At 46.5% G+C, this 19,776-nt stretch overlaps 1 protein-coding gene and 1 long non-coding RNA gene across 2 annotated transcripts in view; one reads left to right on the top strand and one right to left on the bottom strand.

The window, feature by feature from the left end:
* The window catches only part of LOC140917443 (uncharacterized), a 24,123-nt gene extending 4,347 nt beyond the window's left edge, over positions 1-19,776 (top strand). Inside the window, exon 3 of the long non-coding RNA XR_012160832.1 lies at positions 18,372-19,776. This is a non-coding gene — a long non-coding RNA (uncharacterized lncRNA). The remainder of the gene's footprint in view (positions 1-18,371) is intronic.
* The window catches only part of PTTG1IP (PTTG1 interacting protein), a 29,708-nt gene continuing 21,578 nt past the window's right edge, over positions 11,647-19,776 (bottom strand). The window contains exons 6-7 of the mRNA XM_073360317.1: positions 19,325-19,371; positions 11,647-14,163 (exon numbers count right to left, since the gene is read on the bottom strand). Of these exons, the coding sequence (XP_073216418.1) occupies positions 14,117-14,163; positions 19,325-19,371 (94 nt within the window). The 3' untranslated portion in view covers positions 11,647-14,116. The remainder of the gene's footprint in view (positions 14,164-19,324; positions 19,372-19,776) is intronic.

Below are 19,776 nucleotides of genomic sequence, written 5' to 3'. Positions count from 1 at the left end.
CCCTCAGCCTCTCCTCATAAGTCATGTGTTCCAGTCCCCTAATAATTTTTGTTGCCCTCCACTGGACTCTTTCCAATTTTTCCACATCCTTCTTGTAGTGTGGGGCCCAAAACTGGACACAGTACTCCAGATGAGGCCTCACCAATGTCGAATAGAGGGGAACGATCACGTCCCTCAATCTGCTGGCAATGCCCCTATTTATACATCCCAAAATTCCATTGGCCTCCTTGGCAACAAGGGCACACTGTTGACTCATATCCAGCTTCTTGTCCACTGTAACCCCTAGGTCCTTTTCTGCAGAACTGCTGCCGAGTCATTCGGTCCCTAGTCTGTAGCGGTGCATGGGAATCTTCCGTCCTAAGTGCAGGACTCTGCATTTGTCCTTGTTGAACCTCATCAGATTTCTTTTGGCCCAATCCTCCAATTTGTCTAGGGCCTTCTGTATCCTATCCCTACCCTCCAGCGTATCTACCTCTCCTTCCAGTTTAGTGTCATCTGCAGACTTGCTGAGGGTGCAATCCACACCATCCTCCAGATCATTTATGAAGATATTGAACAAAACCGGCCCCAGGACCGACCCTTGGGGCACTCCACTTGATACCAGCTGCCAACTAGACATGGAGCCATTGATCACTACCCGTTGAGCCCGACAGTCTAGCCAGCTTTCTATCCACCTTATCGTCCATTCATCCAGCCCATACTTCTTTAACTTGCTGGCAAGAATACTGTGGGAGACAGTGTCAAAAGCTTTGCTAAAGTCAAGGAACAACGCGACCACTGCTTTCCCTTCATCCACAGAACCAGTCATCTCGTTATCACTGTCTTCCCACAGTGGCCAATGGCAGGTGCTTCAGAGAGAATGAACAGAAGAAGACAATTATCAAATGATGCATCCCTGTCCTTCAGTCCCAACTTCTGGCAGACAGAGGCTAGGGACACGCGGAGTAGGGGATTGCATCCCTGACCATCTTGACTAATAGCAATTGATGGACCTAAACTCCATGAACTTATCTAATTCTTTTTGGAACCCAGTTATACTTTTTGCCTTTACAACATCCCCTGGCAACAGTTTGTGATTGGGTTTACAAGGCCCAGGGGCCCTGCTGGGGGTCCTTGGGGTCCTACCACATCCCTTCCCAGAAAAAGGGCAGTGGAGGAGCGTCCTCCAAGCAGCTTAGAGAGGCTGTGGTGGAAGCAGCAAATCAGGGAGGCTACACAGAGAAGCCAGTCAGAGTGTTGCAGGCCCCTATAAAAGGAGTTGCAGTATCAATGAGAGTCAGTTGCTGTCTAGAGCCAGAGGAGTGAGGATGATGCTCCTGGCTGGCTGAAGGACCTGTACAAGCATGAACAGAGAAGTTGCTAGCAGGGACTGGAAGAGCAAGAAAGAGCTCCTGGCTAGCTGCTGGGACTGAGTACAATATTGCCCTGAGCTAAGGCTAAAGGAAGGTATCAGGGTTTGCAGGGAAGTGGCCCAGGGAAATGTAGCATACAGAAAAAGGACACAGCAGATGGCTGCTACTGATGGGGTCCCTGGGATGGGACTTGGAATAGTGGGTGGGCTTGGGGTCCCCCCCACCAGCCATTAGGAAAGTGACATAAGTCCTGAAGAAGGGGAATTTACAGAGGCCCAGGAGAAGGGATTGAAAACCCCGAAGAGGGTTGGTAGTGATTGAACTGAGATACCCTCAGAAGGAGATTGATTGAACTGAACGATTCAGCTGAAGAGCTGGGGCTAGAGAGAATAAAGACGGTCCCATACCAGGGCCAGGACTATCTAAAGACTGTGGGCCTCATTAAAGACTGAGCCCAGGGAGAGCTACAGGAAACCAGCAAGGGTACTAAGATAGGCCCCTCGATTGAGAACTGGGCCTGTGGAGGGCTACAGAGATATTCCATCCAAGGAATACTATGACAAGCCCCTGTTGCACTAATTAAGGACCTGAACCCTGGGAGGACTACAATTTGAGTCTTTTGCTAGTCGCTTTTCCAATTCTTTTTTGGCCTGCCTAATTATACTTTTACACTTGACTTGCCAGAGTTTGTTCCTTTCTATTTTCCTCAGCAGTATTTACTTTCCAATGTTTAAAGAATGCCTTTTTGCCTCCAGCTGCTTCTTTTACTTTACAGAACAAGGAGAAATGGTCTCAAGCTGCAGTGCGGGAGGTCTAGTTTAGATATTAGGAAAAAGTATTTCACTAGGAGAGGCGTGAAGCACTGGAATGAGTTACCTCGGGAGGTGGTGGAATCTCCATCCTTAGAGGCTTTTAAGGCCCGGCTTGACAGAGCCCTGGCTGGGATGATTTAGTTGGGGTTGGTCCTGCTTTGAGCAGGGGGTTGGACTAGATGACCTCCTGATCGTCTATGATTCTTTGATCTCTGTGTTGTAACCCAAGAAGCCTGGCCAGAGCCTAACTCACACTGCACCTTTTTTATCAAAGTCAACACAAGGCTGTTTACTGTGATATGTAAGGCCCAAGTGGCCACCCTAGGTTCAATAGTCATTTGATTGCTGTAAGATGAGGCAGGGTCACTTAGCAAAAAGCTCCTCTGGCTCACTCCACCCTGTGACAACTGGTACCACAGTAGGATGTCCGAATTCCCCTTTGGGAAGAAGGGGCTGATGGAAGAGCTCCTGCCACTCCTGCTTGATGACAGGCCCAGGCTGAGGCCTAGTGACTGTTTCTCAAGGGACAACAAGAGGCCCCGTGATTCAATAGCAGCAACATAGCCAACAGCAAGAGAGAGTTTCAAGAGTCAGCGCTCCAGCAGGTGGCCAGCCTAGCCCCATCAGAGTAGCAACACTAGGTACTGGCCTGGCCCTTTCCAAGCTGGGTCCAGGTGATGATCCAGAGGCCTATCATGTTCAAGTGGACAGCAGTAATGGCCTAGTGGGCTAAGGAGACCTGGGCTGTATGGCATGTACCTTTCCAATCCAGAGAAATCCACACCACCTACCAGCCTTTGAGGATAGCCTAAAGGCCGCTATACTTGACAGGATAGGAGTGTCCCAAGGGACATCACCACCAATTCTGGACAGAGTCTTCCCCTTCCAGGTCACCACCCTGGACTGTTGCCCAATGCCAGGATTAGGCTTTGTCTAACGGGCCACACTGCAATGGACACTGTAGACTTGATGGCATTAAAGCAATACTTAGTTCTTCTGACTCCTATTCAGACACAGCAGCATAATCCCAGCTCACTAGCAGTCATGGTTCAAACTGCCAAAGACCGTCCGGCCACAGGTTGGCCCAGCAAGGTTGATCAGCCCAAGCCAGATGGCCACAGGCCCAGCGCGCAGAGGACCCACCATGGGCAATCAGGAAAACCCATAGAGCAAGAGACTGCCACTTGCTGGATCCCACAAGGTGCCCTGAGACATTTCATCAGAACTATACCCAGGCATCTGTGGAGGACTTCTGGAGGATTAACCAAAGACTAGCAACTCAATGATCTGTTTCTGTTGTAGGAAGCCAGGACATATTAGTCAGTCCTTCCTCCTTATGAAGTGCAACTACACTGGGTATGAGGCCATAGAGCTCTGTGGGTCTCTGCCTGCCTCAGCAGATGATAGGTGTTACCAGGCATATGTGGCCCCCAGTACAATGTAGGGGGCAAACAGTGTCAGGGTTAGTGGATTCAGGATTGTAATGGGGTACTGGCCCTGGAAGGCAGAAGGAGATAATTACCTTCTTCTACAGAAGGCCTTGAAGCAATCGGGGGGGGGGGGGGGGGGAGGGAGAGAAGGAAGTTGGTTCTCCTGGGACAATCATCCTCTGGGAGAGGGGAGGAGTAGAAACACTGGTCTGGGTTTTCTCTGTGAGGGCCCAGGACGAGGAGCTTTATGGGGGGAGGCAAGGCTCCCTTCTCGCCTAGCCAGTACCAACAGGTGTTTGGGGTTATTACACCCACCTGGGGAGGATTATGAGAATGATTTGATGACTGGGCAGGGGTGTCAAAAGGAGGCTCCAAGCCGGAGAGAACTGCTGGAGGGAAAGAAATCAACCAGCACCCAGTTGCTGTCAAATCCTGGACTTAAGGAGAGGGGCCAAAAGGGGCTTCTGGAAAGGCTCAAACTAGACCTTCACGGAGGAGGAATATTACTTTAAAGACCTTTTTGCTGTAAGATACTTCTGGAGACTCAAAGGGAAACTGAGGCAGGGTGTTGGGCACTAGCTCATGGTAGTAAGGCCTAGTGGTTTGAGTAGAGGTCAGTGCCAGACTTAGGATGGGGCCAAGGGCAGTACTGGAATTGGGACAGGCTGGGGTCAGAACTAAGATCAGAGCCCATATGCAAGCTCAATCAGTACTATAGGTGGAGTCAAGGTGCAGGCCAAAGGTTGAATCTGGGTAGCGAGGATTGGGGGGGGAAGGCCAGGAGGCAGAGGTAGGGCTGGAAGGGGTCAGTAAGAAGGCTGGAGCAAGGTTAGAGTAGAGCAAGGACAGGACTAGAGCAGAAACTGGATCAGGCAGGGAGTCTAGTGAGTCTGTTACTGTACGAGGCAGCAGGAAGGTCCCTGTCAAGGTAGGACTGTTAGACAGATTGGCTGCAGCTCTGGTGGGGTTGGGGAAAATACCTGAGCTGGGGCATCATCTGACCTGGGTTCTGCTTAGGGATGGGCTGCCACTGCATTGCTGAGAACTGAGTCACTGCAGGGTAAGTCAGTTTAGCTGAATTGTTGCCAGCTGCCTGAGTGGTGACTCAGTGTGATCCTCTCAGCCATGACAGTCCAGCCAATAGCAAAGGAACTGGCGTAGGTCTGTTGATGGGTAGGTTTGTCCCCGGTCTTCACCCAACAAGGGATTAAACTTCATGATCCGCTTACTACAGGAAGTGTGGCAGCTCTCTAGGTCAGACCCTGCCAAACCTCAGTTCAGTCCAGTCCCTTCCATATGTATGAACTGGTAGAGAAGTTTAATCAGACCCTAAAACAAAGGGTGAAAAAAATCATGAAAACAGACCCCAAACACTGAGCCAGGCTTCTGCTGTACCCTTTCTGTGGGCTTTTCACGCTGGAGTTACTGTATGGCCAACTGCGCCCAAGTAAGCCTAGATCTCCGTAAGGAGGCTGAGAAGAACACTCCCAAAGCATACCACAGTACATCCAGCAGATGTGGGAATGTCTGGGTCTTGTGGGGCGACTTGCCAGGGAGAACCTCCTATGACACCAGCAGACCCAGGCCAGTGAGAAAATATAGCAGCCTGGGATCTGTGTGCTTGTGCTACTGCTACTCCCCAGCAAATCGCAGGACCCATATGAAGAATGCTAAATCCACTCAGCCCATGGAGCGATAGCCCCAACACAAGCAATCCATGCGCTGTGGCAGCTAGTCAAGGCCTGGGTACCACCTGTACATTCTTCAACAGAGCAGGCACAGACGCCCACTAGGCAGCAACCTCATTCAAAGCTTTGAGAACACCGTCTGCAGCGCTATGAGTGGGGAAAGGTTCCCCAAACAGGAAAACTTCTTTGACGGGTCTATTGCCTTGGTAGCTTTACACACATGTCAAAAAGTTAGCAGTGTTTCCCATGACTGTCCACTCATCTAAGTGCAGAACAGAGAAGTGGTTACATCTTATTATAGGCACACGTTGTTCTTTGACATTTTCTAACATGACTTGGGTTCTGTGTGAAGCCATGGCCCTTGATAGAGAAAGGAGGGCTAAAGTGTTTTGCTTTCTCTTTCAACATTACTAACACCACATCTCTCGCAACTAGTAAAATCAGTTTGACAGTGTTTAGCTTTCCTGCTTTTGCAATGCACAAACTAGCTTGATACATACTTTTGAGGGATCACTGCTACTAATAATCAGATTTTATCGTTTTCTTTTCGGTGGGTAATTCAATTAATTTGTTCTTGAAAAAAATTTCAATGGTTTATCTTTAAATCCAGTGCATGTTGATTTCAGGTGATGCTTAAAATGAGTTGGCTTTAAACTCTCATTTGCCAAAATTATTAACAAACAGCAGGTTGTGGAGAGGGATTGTCTTAATTTCCTGGCTGTGTGCATCTTAACCGCTAACATTTTGCATAATCCCTTCTTGCAGCTTTTCTATTCTTTTAATATACATCTTTTTTTTTTTTTTACATACAGCATCTTTATTCCAGTTCTTGTCTTAATCACTATTACATTTCTTTTACCCTTCCTGCTTATATCCTGGTGTGTCTGTTCTTCCTGCTCACATATAAAATATACTGCCAAGTATTTGGTGGTGCATGATACAACAAAATCAACTTTAAAAAAACAACACTGCACTCTGATTAAACAGTGAGCACTATATACTATCAATAATACACACACTAACTGGCTTGAGGACTGGCTGCCAGATCTCAAAGTAGTTGTCAGTAGGGATTTGTCATTGAATGGGTGTTTCTAATGAGGTTGCTGTAGGGATCAGGGCTAGGTCAGATGCTATTCAGTAGCTTTTGTTAGTGATCTGGAAGTAAATACAAACTCATGGACAGGGAACAGAGAAGAATGGTGCTTGGGGAGGGAGGGGGTTAGGCAGAGTGCTGATCAAGGAGACCAAAGGAGTCTAGTACTATGGAGATGGAAGTTAAACAGGAAGGAGATGAGAGAGGAATGGAGGAGAGTGAAAAGACAGTGGAGCGGAAGTTACAATTCAACTGAGTATGAGTGAATTTGGCGGGGGGGGCAATGACAATGATAAAAGGACAAGCGGCAGTGTTCTAAGAGGCTGCAGTGCTGGCATGATGCTTTTGGTCAGGTGGGTACTAGATTGTGACTTCTGATTCACACCCTACCTTGTAACAGACTCTTTCCCCTCTCGGGACTATCTTAAGGTACTGATACTTCTAGAATTGAGAGCAATGGGCCTCTGTGCAGCAAACCAGGAAGACTGAACAGATCGCAGATGCATGTAGCCATAGCTACCAAGTTTTGGGCCACTCCATGCAGATCAAGTAAGCTAGTTTGCATGTAACTAAGCTTCACCCTTTACAAGGGAGTTGGATTTAGGGCAGGTGAAAGGCATTGGCCTATTTGACCTCTAGCAAGTAGAAAGTAGCCACAAGATGGTCGTTCCCCCCCAGACACATGGCTTATCCTCTGAAAAAGGGAGGAGGGGGCAAGAAGGACTAGGTCAAATCGAAGAGCACGTGGATAGGCACGCGGTCAATACAAGGCTGGATGGGAACAGAGTGGTGCCCTAGAGATGATGTTCTGTGAAGCCAGTAGGTGGATGCCCCCCAGCAGAAATCTGCCTAGATACATAAACTTACAAGGTCAAGGAAGATGGCATAAGAGTCAGAGCGCCTCCCCAGGAGTAGTCTTCTTCCTCCTGGATTGAGGAACTGCCAACTTTGCTTTTGCCATAATGACATTTAGGAAGCCTCTGGACCTACCCAGGTTTCAGATGGGGTGACTGTTCAGATTTTGGAGGAGGAAGAATTGACCTGCCAGCCCCAGATGCAGCTAGGCTGGGGAATCTGAACTGCATACAGATTAATCGAGTCCTGTTTACTAGCACGGCAAGTCCTCACCGCCCCCACTGCCCTGTTAGCCTGCATCTAGGGAACGCATTCCCTGGAGGAGCGTAGTACCACAGTCCCTTCTCTGCTGAGTCTGCCAAGTCATGCAGACATGGGAGCTGGGACTAGGACAAACTCATCTGAGATGCCGCTGCCCAGCCATTGGATAAGAACAGCTTCTAATCCCTGCTGAGTTGGGCTGTATTCTGATAGCAACAGGAGAAGGGACAGGCTTTGTGGCTTACTGGTAACATGCTGAACAACAGCTCCTGCTCCCAGGGTGCCCTCAAGAATGACACTTGCTTTCTAACTTCTGCCAAGTTCTCCCCTTTTTGGAGTATGCCCAGGCAGAGTCTCCCACACTCTGGCCACACAGGCAAACTCACCCTGCTCTGGCTCCTGCAAACCCTACCAGCGAGTGCTCCACCCTGTTCTTAATAGGACAGTTCCCTTAAACGAGCCCAGTGTTAACACAACATCCAGCTTCACTTCTAAAGACATGGTGCACGAGCAAAGTTTTCAATAATTACAATGATCTCAGGGTCCTATTACATTCTTTTAACATGGTTTGTTTTAAAATTGCAAAGTCAAGCCCTTCAGAGGTAGAAAGTGCTAAAAATAAAGTTTTCCCCTGCAGCCATCTTCTGCCCTCTCATGCATATGCATTCTATGATCATAGGCTCTTCCCCATATAGGTGATCAGAAAGCTTTGCACCCAGGCACTTCCAAGCCACAGCACAGATATCTGCCCGTAATGCTGAAGGAGCAACTGTAGCTAAAGAGAACAATTATCCACCGTCCCCCAGCCCCTAGAGGGGGACCCGAGCCATTCTTTTCTAGTGGTTTTACACCACTTTAGGAGGCAGCAATGGAATGGTGGAGATAGCAGGGCCAGGCTCTAGAGCAGAACATGGTTGAGCGTTTCCAGAGCGGACAGCCAAGCACACACCAGGTACATGTTGTCTGAAAAGCTATGTGGCTAGTGTCGCAATTCTCAGGCTGCTGATGGGCACCTTGTACTGTCTGCACACTGAAAAAACTTGAGTGGTACAGCTACTGTCTGCTCTCACCCAGAGCTTTTAAGCCCTTATTTCAACGTAACCTGACTGATAGGGCTGAAGAGGTGGGGCCAGCCTTTCCCAAAGCACTTCTTTAACCCCTCCATCATCAGTTCAGGGTTAATACACCCCATCACACTAAGTTAAGAGACCTGGGTTTTATTTGCAGCTCTGTCTGAAGTGACAGGCTGGACAAAGGTCACCTCATTTGTAAGATTCACCAAGCTCCCAGGCTGGGGAGATGCAGCCTGGGTCAGTCATAAGAGTTATGAATGACACCCAAAAAAAAAAAAATCATTTCCAATGCTCAGTAGTAGAGGTAAGACCAGAAATCCTCTGGCTCCCAGGCCAGTTCACCCTCCCCTAGGAAAAAGTGTGAGGGGGGCAAGTGTCTCTCTCCAAAAATGCCTGTTTATTGCCTGATATCTGGAGAGGGGTGCCCAAGGCATGAGTCGTGCATGTCTGTCTCCTGAGCCTGTAATATCTGCCACTCTAATCTTTCTACACCAAGGTAATTAATTGTATGTTAGCATCAACTCTCCTTAGGACATGCCTTTTGTATTCTGCCTGTAAAGTGCCATAACATAGTGGGATAGCTGGATACAAAACAATAGTGCCCAACCATAGGTGAGGAGGCAAGAGTTGCTAGTATAAGCTTGATGCTGCCCATTCCCAGCTTCTCTAGCATCAAAGGAACACAGGCCCCAGTGCTGCCAGATTAAGCATGGAGGGGAGATATGGACTATCAAATTTGAGGTAAATTAGGTTTCTGGATTATGACACACAAAAAGCCCAATCTGGAAATTTCCTTGCTTTACATTGTAGCAAAAAACCAAATGGAAGAAATGAATCCAGTAAATGATTTTGTCACTATCTAATGAAGAGGAGCAAAGGTTAGTTGATTTTTTTTTTTTTTTAAATAAAATGGAAGAGTCTGTCGTCCTTTCCCTCCAGTGATCAATGGACAAAGGAGAGCTTTTCCACTAACAGTGTTAGGGACAAGCAATTTACAAACCACATTTTAATCTAGCTAGATCAAAGTTAGCTTGAGTAACAATAGAGTGACACCATGGCAGCACAGTTTAGCCCTGCCCACCTGGGGCTCTGGGTACATACTGCTGCCTGGGAAGCTGCTAAATTACACTGAGTATCTATACCAGCCAGTTTCCTGGGTGTAGACAAAGCTTAAGTTTACCAACACATGAAGGTACAGTGGCCCGTGGGTCAGCTACCCTTCCCCTGCACCACTCAACACCTCCCAGAAGAGAACTTGTTTCCCACACACCTCTGTGACAATCAGGCTCTAGGCACCCAAGGGAAGAACAGTAAATTTAAGCCCCCAAAATGAGCAATTTGAACCAACTGATATAGTACGATAACACAGTGTGCGAAGTGTTTTGAGGAAGGTCTTTTATGAAAGCTTGTAATGGTCATTACAAAATATGCATGCGGACTGTGGTTATGGATCTAGGTATTAGTGTATCTAGAAAATCATGCTCATCATTTCAACCACCTCACAGCAGCAAGGGGCACCTTGCAACTGGGCATTTATATGAAACTAGTTCCAACTAACATTTTCCAGCACAGGAAGAGATAAGTAAGGGCCATAGGAGTGAATGGAAAAGCATTGAGCTATCCCAGCTCTTGAGTGGAAACTTCCTCTTGACTCAATGAACATGGATCATCATGGTCTAAAAGAAAAAAAAAAGGCCTTTCAAAAGCAGGCTTGCATCTGAGGTTTTTTTTATCCAGAACTTAAAGTAGGAGGCTGCCAGTGACCACTGGATTCCTCCTATGGGTAGAGGGCATGCTAGGAAATAGTTTTAAGGAAATGGGCAACTTTTATTAGAAAAAATAAAAGGAGTACTTGTGGCACCTTAGAGACTAACCAATTTATTTGAGCATAAGCTTTCGTGAGCTGCAGCTCACTTCATCGGATGCTGTAGCTCACGAAAGCTTATGCTCAAATAAATTGGTTAGTCTCTAAGGTGCCACAAGTACTCCTTTTCTTTTTGCGAATACAGACTAACATGGCTGTTACTCTGAAACCTTTTATTAGAAAAGGGATTTTATTTAAACTTGAAAGTGTAAAGCCTGAAGTAGCATCTTTATGTTCATTTTCTGTGTAACTTGGCTAGGTTTGCTTTCCCTTACTCGTGTCTTTGAAGCTGTGGCTTTTCTAGTAAACAAACTTTTTGTTTTTACCCCCAAGCAGTTCTCTAGTGTGCAGACAGCAAGGAGTGTGTGCACTAAAGTGAACTGAGAACATGGGCTGGTTTCATGCCTTTGGGGTAATAAACTAGATGGGAAAAGTCCAAGTGGCTAGTAGTTAAGAACTTGGGGTAGACAGTTGGGGAGACGCGGTGTGCAGGAGGGGGCTCAGGGCAGTGGTGCCTGGAGGGGTGTGGAGTGCAGGAGGGGGCGGCTCAGGGCAGGGGTGTCGGGGTGCAGGAGATGTGTGGCAGGGAGTTGGGATGTGGTGCAGAAGGGGTGTGGGCTCCGGCCCGGTGTCACTTACCTGGAGCGGCTCCGGGGTGGCAGCAGCACGCACCTGGGCCAGGACAGGCTTCCTACGTGCCTGCCCTGTCCCTGTGCTGCTCCAAGAAATGGCCAGCACCACACCCCTGCAGCCTCAGGGGGAGGGGGGACAGGCAGAGGGCTCCATGCACTGCTCTTGCCTGTGGGTACCTTCCCCGAAGGTCCCATTGGCTGGGAACAGGGAATTGTGGCCAATGGGAGCTTTGGGGGAGGTACCCACAGGCAAGAGCAGCATACAGAGCCCTCTGCCTCCCCCCTCCCCCCAGGGGCCGCAAGGACATGGTGCTGGCTGCTTCCCTGAGCAGGGCCCGCAGCACCATGGGGGTGGCAATCCTGTGGGCTGGATCCAAAGCCCTGAGTGTCCGGATCTAGCCTGCGGGCTATAGTTTGCCCACCCGTTTTAGACTATCCAAGGAGCAATGCTGCTTTTCACCAAATATATATACGTCTAAATAAGCCAAAGAACATCTACCTTTTCTTTAATATGCCATTTTAAAGAGGGCAATACCAAAAGGAGTACTGTAGTTTATCATAAAGAAGAAACACACATAGCACACTGTTTATACTTACTAAATCTGTTTATTGAGCATTAGCCAAGTAATGCATTTAAATATTTAGCTATTGGTTGCTTGCCTGAAGTTGTCTTCAAACTGCTGAAAGGAAGGCGGGGGGGGGGGGAACCCCACACCCCACAGTATAGAGATTAAAGACTATATGCAAGTTTCTTGTGCCCATATGTCCAGTGTTAGTGGAAGTGAAATCACATCTTACTAGTATGCGGAAGAGCTTTACACACTCAACGCTACTGTGCCCTTCAAGCCGATCAACATCCATAAGGTTTTACACACGATGGATTAGTTTTGAAAGCGTTCAAAGTTCAGCTCCAAGGTTTGGCATTTATTATGTTCTAGGACAGTGGTTCTCAAACAAGGGCCACCACTTGTTCAGGGAAAGCCCCTGGCAGGTTGGGCCGGTTTTCTTACCTGCTGTGTCCACAGGTTTGGCCAGTCGTGGCTCCCACTGGCTGCAGTTTGCTGCTCCAGGTCAATGGGAGCTGCGAGAAGCGGCACGGGCCGATGGATGTGCTGGCCGCCCTTCCTGCAGCCCCCATTGGCCTGGAGCAGCGAACCGCGGCCAGTGGGAGCCGCGATCGGCCAACGCAGCAGGTGAACAAACGGCAGCCCTAGTTTGAGAACCACTGTTCTAGGAGACCGGACAGCCATAAGAGTGTGACATTACAACAAAGTGTTTTAAGAATTCCCCAGCAATATTACAAGATCCCAGATGATGTACTGAAATATCACCTCCAGGTTAGTTTTTAGAAGTCTGCAAGGAAAGGGATCCCAAGTTACCATTTTAACAGGCAGTCTTTTCAGAGCAGACATGTCTTACTCAAAAGATTACACAGTATTCTACACAAAAATTGTTTCCTTGGAATAAAAAATTGATACTTCAACGTTCATCAAAATATTTATGGCTGGTCTGTATATTAATGGGCACTTGGCCACTGACTTGAGAAAGTTCTGAGATGATCTGGAACGTTACCACCATTTGTTTGGGTTTCATGTGCCCAAAACACTTTCAAACTTCAAAAATCAAGTTGCCTCACCTGTTCAGAAGTGTGTCTCAGAAAAAACCAGCAACCGCTTCCAGCTGTCTGCTCTCAAGGTTGTCAATTATTTGATATATTTTGAGTGTTTCATAGAAAACTAAAACCCATCTCCTATAAGATGTTTTCATCCCATCTTTCCACTTCTCTACGGCACTTTAAAACACACAGATTAGTAACTATACATAGCTACTTGGCTCAAGCCCTAAGGCACCAGGCAACATTCCAGGCTGCTGTGCCTAGGACAATGCAGAACTACCCGAAAAGCTGGTTACTGCACTTACACTTGCAAGGACAGCAGATTATATTAAATGCAAAGCAGAGGCCACATTGCAGCTCAACTAAAAGGTTTCACAGTTGCTCCTGCTGTATGAAAGCCTTTCCATACTTCTGACCGTTTGGTTATTAGAACATTCTTTTAGAGATTATATGCTGCGTCAGCTACAGCATGGGTTTGCCAACACATTCTTGAACACAAATTATACTTTGTGTTAAAGCAAAAGTCAATCAGGCTTAGAGGAATCAAATCAGTATTGCTAAAGCTTTACAGTCTTTATAATTTTATCTAATGGATCAAAATCCTAGTATTACATCTAAATCTTATATTGTTACAAAATATCAGTCTTGAATTACTTTTACTATTATAGGAGAAGTTACAAAAAGGCACAGAGCAGAGGTAGGACAGACTTTTAAACAAAATGAATTCTGAAAGGAGAACGAGCATCTACTCATTAAGTGCAAATAAGACTAAACTCCCTTCCCTCCCTCAGAATAATTAAAAAAACCCTTACAAAAGTTGAAAGAATTGCTGAGTAACACACACAGAACTGCATAGGCACTTCAAGTGACAGTTAAGGCCTTGATGATCTAAGAAGTCTTCTTTTATTCATCTACCGATACTCTGAATTGCTGCTATACCTTATGTAGGACCAAACTAGCCCCCACCCCCACTCCAGTCCTGCCCTGCCCTCAGATTTAAAGCTTTATTTGGTGAATAAAGAAGTAGTAGGGCAGAAGGGCAAGACTGGTTCAATAAGCTGTTCTTTGAAACCATTGTATTACAAAGCGTCTGGCAAGTCAGACAACAGAAATAGCAAAGACTTAAAATCGACTCCCAGACAATGCTGCACAGTCTGTTGAGCTATGTTAGAATGTCTTGAGGTAAAGTCAGGTTCTTTCTGGTTCAGTCTCGCTGCTTGTAACAGCTCATTGGGATTACAGTAGGCTCTGTCCCAAATTAGCACAAAGCTTTCTACTGAAGCTCATGACAATCTTTTTGGCAATTTAAGGCTGTTGCAGCATCTCATTAATTTGATTTTTTTGGTGTTTGGAATGCAAAGTCTCTAAGCCTATACTGTAAAGCTCCAGTCAGCAAAGGTAGAGGAGCTTTGGTGTTGCGTGGTACTTCTAGGGAGACCAGTTAGTTGTTTTCAAATTTGGCATAAGGGTTCTCTTCCTTAAACAAGCCTGAAAAGAAAAAAGCTCCAGTCAGACTAATACATTTCAGGATTGAAAGGGAGGTGGGGGTGGGAGAAGAAGAATAGACAAGTTGAGTGCACTCTGATCGTAGAAATAAATCAAACATTTCTTCACTCAGTACCAAGTCTGCATAAGTGACCGAAAGCAAGTGTTATGACACAGTACACCGTTTTCCTCCCATCTTTAAAGACTTAGAGCAGAGGTGGGCAAACTATGGGGGGGCACAGCTGGCCCTCGAGCTCCCGCTGGGGAGCAGGATCCAGGACTTGCCCCGCTCTGGCGCTCCAGCTAGGGAGCGGGGTCAGGGGCTTACCCCACTCCACACGGCTCCCGGAAGCAGCAGCAAGTCCCCCCTCTGGCTCCTACACATAGGGGCAGCCAGGGGGAACCACAGCCAATGGGAGCTGCAAGGGCGGTGCTTGCGCACAGGGCAGTGCGCAGAGCTGCCTGGCCATGTCTCCACATAGGAGCCGGAGGGGGGACATGCCGCTGCTTCTGGAGCTACTTGAGGTAAGCACTGCCTAGAGCCTGTGCCTTTGACCCCCTCTGGCACCCAAGCTCCCTGCCCCAGCCCTGCTCCCCCTCCCATCCTCCACACCCCTCAGTCCCAGCCCAGAGCACCCTCCTGCTCCCTCATCCCCAGCCCCACCCCAGAGCCCACACCTCCAGCCGGAGCCCTCATCCCCTCCCTCCCCCGCATCCCAACCCCCTACCTCAGTCCAGAGCCCCCTCCCACACCCTGAACTCCTCATTCTGGCTACACTCCAGAGCCTGCACCCCAAGCCCCAATTTTGTGAGCATTCATGGCCCGCCATAAAATTTCCATACCCAGATGTGGCCCTCGGGCCAAAAACTTTGCCCACTCCTGGCTTAGAGCCTCAAAGGTATTTAGAAGCCTAACGCACACGGATTTCAATGAAAATTGGGTGTGTAGATACTTCAGGCTATTAGCATGACTGTACAGGCTTGACTCAATTATTTAACTAACTGATAGCATTTGCAGTATATACAATTGTGCTCACAAATCAGGTAAACATTGAAATGGTAGCACTTACACCCAAAACAATGGACGCTGCATTTAAGTATTTCTGCCCTGCAAGTCTAACAAAACCAAATTCCACACTAAGATGTTTGTGTAAAGTAGTGGCAAGTTTCTCCTTAAACAAAATAAAAAAAAAAAAAGAGAAAGGTCAGTAGTGTATAGGCTCTTTCCTCTTTGAAGGATGTTTAAGAAAACAACTGGAAGTCCAAGCATAGGGCTGATCAAAGTGGTTTTTGGTAAAGGTTGGACTTTAAGAAAGAAGTGTGTTCCGAATGAGGGGTCTGGCTAAATGAAAGCTGCAGTAATTCCCCTCATCCCACTTTCCTGAAAGATGTAAAAGAAAAAAAGTTTCCTTCCAGCTGTCTATGAAAGGTAGTCACCAGCTCTACCACAGCCCCTTCCCAAAGGTTGAGGTCAGGCTGCTGTGCCCCACGGCTCCTTTCTCCAAAGCAGCCAGCACCAGCTCTCCCACCATCCCTACTCGTAGAAAGATGGAGCACACAGACCACTGAGTGAAACAGGAGAGAGCTTCTCACACTCTGGAAGCTGTGCAGTAGGGCTTTGGACCAGGCCAGAGCATTAAGACAACACAGACTTCCTATGGCAATAGCTACTGGCTAAGCAGAGCCTTCTGGTTCCTCTCCTTCCCCAAAGGCACCAGGCCCAGCAGCCTCATCTACTCTTCCCCCATTCCACAAGAGGAATGGGGACAGCAGGCAAGAGGACTTTGTAGGAGACAGTTTAAGTCCTCAGATCCACAGAGTTCATCCTCTACAGCAGCCAACATCAGCTACAAGTAAGGGCAAGTCAAGGCCCTCCAGCCTCCTCTCTGTGGCTGCACTAAGAGGGACCCACCCAGGGCCCAGTGGCTTTCCCTGCCCATCCCACCCCAGTAGGGCAGCAGCTTCAACATCAGGCTGTGAAGGCAACTCTGAAACCTGGACTCAAGGTAAGAACAAAAGAATGGCCATACTGGGTCAGACCAAAGGTCCATCCAGCTCAGTATCCTGTCTTCTGACAGTGGCCAATGCCAGGTACCCCAGAGGGAGTGAACCTAACAGGTAATGATCTAGTGATCTCTCTCCTGCCGTCCATCTCCACCCTCTGACAAACAGAGGCTAGGGACACCATTCCTTACCCATCCTGGCTAATACCCATTAATGGACTTAACCTCCATGAATTTATCTAGTTTTCTTTTAAACCCTATTATAGGCTTAGCCATCACAACCTCCTCAGGCAAGGAGTTCCACATGTTGACTGTGCACTGTGTGAAAAAGAACCTCCTTATTTGTTTTGAACCTGCTGCCCATTAGTTTCATTTGGTGGCCCCTAGTTCTTATAGGAACAAGTAAATAACTTTTCCTCATTCACTTTCTCCACACCACTCATGATTTTATATACCTCTATCATATTCCCCCTTAGTCTCCTCTTTTCCAAGCAGAAAAGTCCTAGCCTCTAATCTCTCCTCATATGGGACCTGTTCCAAACCCCTAATCATTTTAGTTGCCCTTCTCTGAACCTTTTCTAACGCCAGTATATCTTTTTTGTGATGAGGAGATCACGTCTGTACGCAGTATTCAAGATGTGGGTGTACCATGGATTTATACGGGCAATAAGATATTCTCAGTCTTATTCTCTATCCTTTAATGATTCCTAACATCCTGTTCACTTTTTTAACTGCCGCTGCACACTGCGTGGACATCTTCAGAACTATCCACGATGACTCCAAGATCTCTTTCCTGATTAGCTGTAGCTAAATTAGTCCCCCATCATATTGTATATATAGTTGGGGTTATTTTTTCCAATGTGCATTACTTTACATTTATCCACATTACATTTCATTTGCCATTTTGTTGCCTAATCACTTAGTTTTGTGAGATCTTTTTGAAGTTCTTCACAGTCGGCTTTGGTCTTAACTATCTTGAGAAGTTTAGTATCATCTGCAAACTTTGCCACCTCACTGTTTACCCCTTTCTCCAGATCACTTATGCCTAGGACTGACCCTTGGGGACCACCACTAGTTACCCCTCTCCATTCTGAAAATTTACCATTTTTTCCTACCCTTTGTTCCTGTCTTTTAACCAGTTCTCAATCCATGAAAGGATCTTCCCCCTTATCCCATGACAACTTAATTTACTTAAGAGCCTTTGGTGAGGAACCTTGTCAAAGGCTTTCTGGAAATCTAAGTACACTATGTCCACTGGATTCCCCTTGTCCACACAGAATCATAGAATATAAGGGTGGAAGGGACCTTAAGAGGTCATCTAGTCCAACCCACTGCAACATGTTAGTTGACCCCTTCAAAGAACTCTAATAGATTAGTAAAACAAGATTTCCCTTTACAGAAACCATGTTGACTTTTGCCCAACAATTTATGTTCTTCTAGGTGTCTGACAATTTTATTCTTTACTATTGTTTCAACTAATTTGCCCGGTACTGATATTAGACTTACCAGTCTGTAATTGCCAGGATCACCTCTAGAGCCCTTTTTAAATATTGGGGTTACATTAGATCAGCTTCTGTACCCAATGACTGGAAGATAGTTAAAGGACAGGTTACAAATCATAGTTAATAGTTCCGCAATTTCATATTTGAGTTCTTTCAGAACTCTTGGGTGAATGCCATCTGGTCCCGGTGACTTGTTACTGCTAAGTTTCTCAATTAATTCCAAAACCTCCTCTAATGACACTTCAATCTGTGACAATTCCTCAGATTTGTCACCTACAAAGGACAGCTCAGGTTTGGAAATCTCCCTAACATCCGCAGTCGTGAAGACTGAAGCAAAGAATTCATTTAGTTTCTCTGCAATGACTTTGTCGTCTTTAAATGCTCTTTTTGTATCTCGATCGTCCAGGGGCCCCACTGGTTGTTTAGCAGGCTTCCTGCTTCTGATGCACTTAATAAAAATGCTTTTTCATCTTTTGAGTTTTTGGCTAGCTGTTTTTCAAACTCCTTTTTGGCTTTTCTTATTACATTTTTACACTTCATTTGGCAGTGTTTATGCTCCTTTCTATTTATGTCACTGGGATTTGACTTCCACTTTTTAAAAGATGCCTTTTTATCTCTCACTGCTTCTATTTGTTTACTCTGCTGCCACTGGCTGTTGCTCCCTCAAGTGCCTCACTCTCCTCTCACCTCCTTTCACCCACTCCAGGACCTCTTCCCTCACTTCAGTCCCAAGGAGCCCCTCCGAAGAAGGAATAAGGGTTTACAGACGCTGCACAAGAGGATGAAAGGGATGAGAGCCTGATGTCACCTGCTCCCTTTGGGCCAGGCTGCGAGCCATGTACTCTCACTGGTGAACCATTACTCACATGAGCATTCCGCCTGGAGTCAATCAGCTGCAATCTCCAGTCTCTGCTAAAGCCACTGCACACCTCACAGTGGCCAGAGATGACCACTGAAAAACTTCCTCCACATGCAGCCAGTTCCCTGACAGCCCCCAACCTCATTGCACCTGAGGTGAAGAATCTGATCCTACAGGATTATTGTAGAGTAAGGTGCCACTTCTTGAGTATCTGGCCCATTGGCTGGACAGGTTGTATCCTTTGGCTTTTGTTATTTTTAATCGCTTGAGGGGAAAAAATCTCATTGCCTCCTACCCGGAATCTCAGAGCTTCCTCCTCACCTTTGTTTTGGCAGATTTCAATTAAACCCCAGGAAAGCAGGAAAAGCAACATATAGAACAAGCTGACCAGCATTCCCATCTGGCGCTGTGGAAGGGCTGTGTCTGAATGTTCACTGTAACTGCATTGTTTTCAGTGTCTATTTGTGGCTTTCTTCTGCCTTTATTAAGTTTAACTGTAATCTCATGAAAAAAAAACTTTTGGTTTAATGTAATGAACTATTAAGCTGCATGACTTATTATGCAGTTTCTGCCCCACTCCTACTCACTCCTAGATCACTCAAACAGATGGTACTGGGTGTCAGACCAAATACAAACAGACAATAGCAATTCTTGTATTCCTCCCCGAAGTGCAACTGATCATTTGGTGATGCATGCAGTCAATGTTTTGTTTATAGCAAGGTATCAAATACTTTAGTGCAATATATGGATTTGAAGAATCACTTGAAAAAGAAAGTCACTTGTGAACTTATGAATTTTACCATATTTTTTCCGGATTTCATCATGTCGAGATTTCATCTCAGCTCTCCTGCAAAAACAAATTAGAGACTTTTAAAAAAGTATAAGCTAATGAAGTTATCTGTCTCTTCCTATACTTTTTCCTCCAAAGTACCAGTTTCTGGAGCCAATATACATAGGGTTAGACAGTTACCAGTCTGCATACAGATTGTGTTTCCCTGCCCCCAAAAGGCCTTCATGAGGAGAAAAAAAAAAAAAAAAAGCATTAAACAACCCGGGACTCAAGAGGAAACCCATCAGAAATAGTTACAGTACAAACAGATTATAAAAAAAACTGTTAAAAGAACTAAGTGTGCAGTGTTGTTGCAGCCATTGGTCCCAGAATGTCGTAGCAGTTGGTCCCAGGAATTAGAAAGACAAGGTGGGTGAGGTAGTATCTTTTACTGGACCAACTTTTGTTGGTGAGAAAGATAAG

The sequence above is a fragment of the Lepidochelys kempii genome, chromosome 9 (genome assembly GCF_965140265.1).
Source record: "Lepidochelys kempii isolate rLepKem1 chromosome 9, rLepKem1.hap2, whole genome shotgun sequence".
Classification (NCBI taxonomy): Eukaryota; Metazoa; Chordata; order Testudines; family Cheloniidae; genus Lepidochelys; species Lepidochelys kempii.
This window is presented reverse-complemented; position numbering and strand designations above follow the sequence as displayed.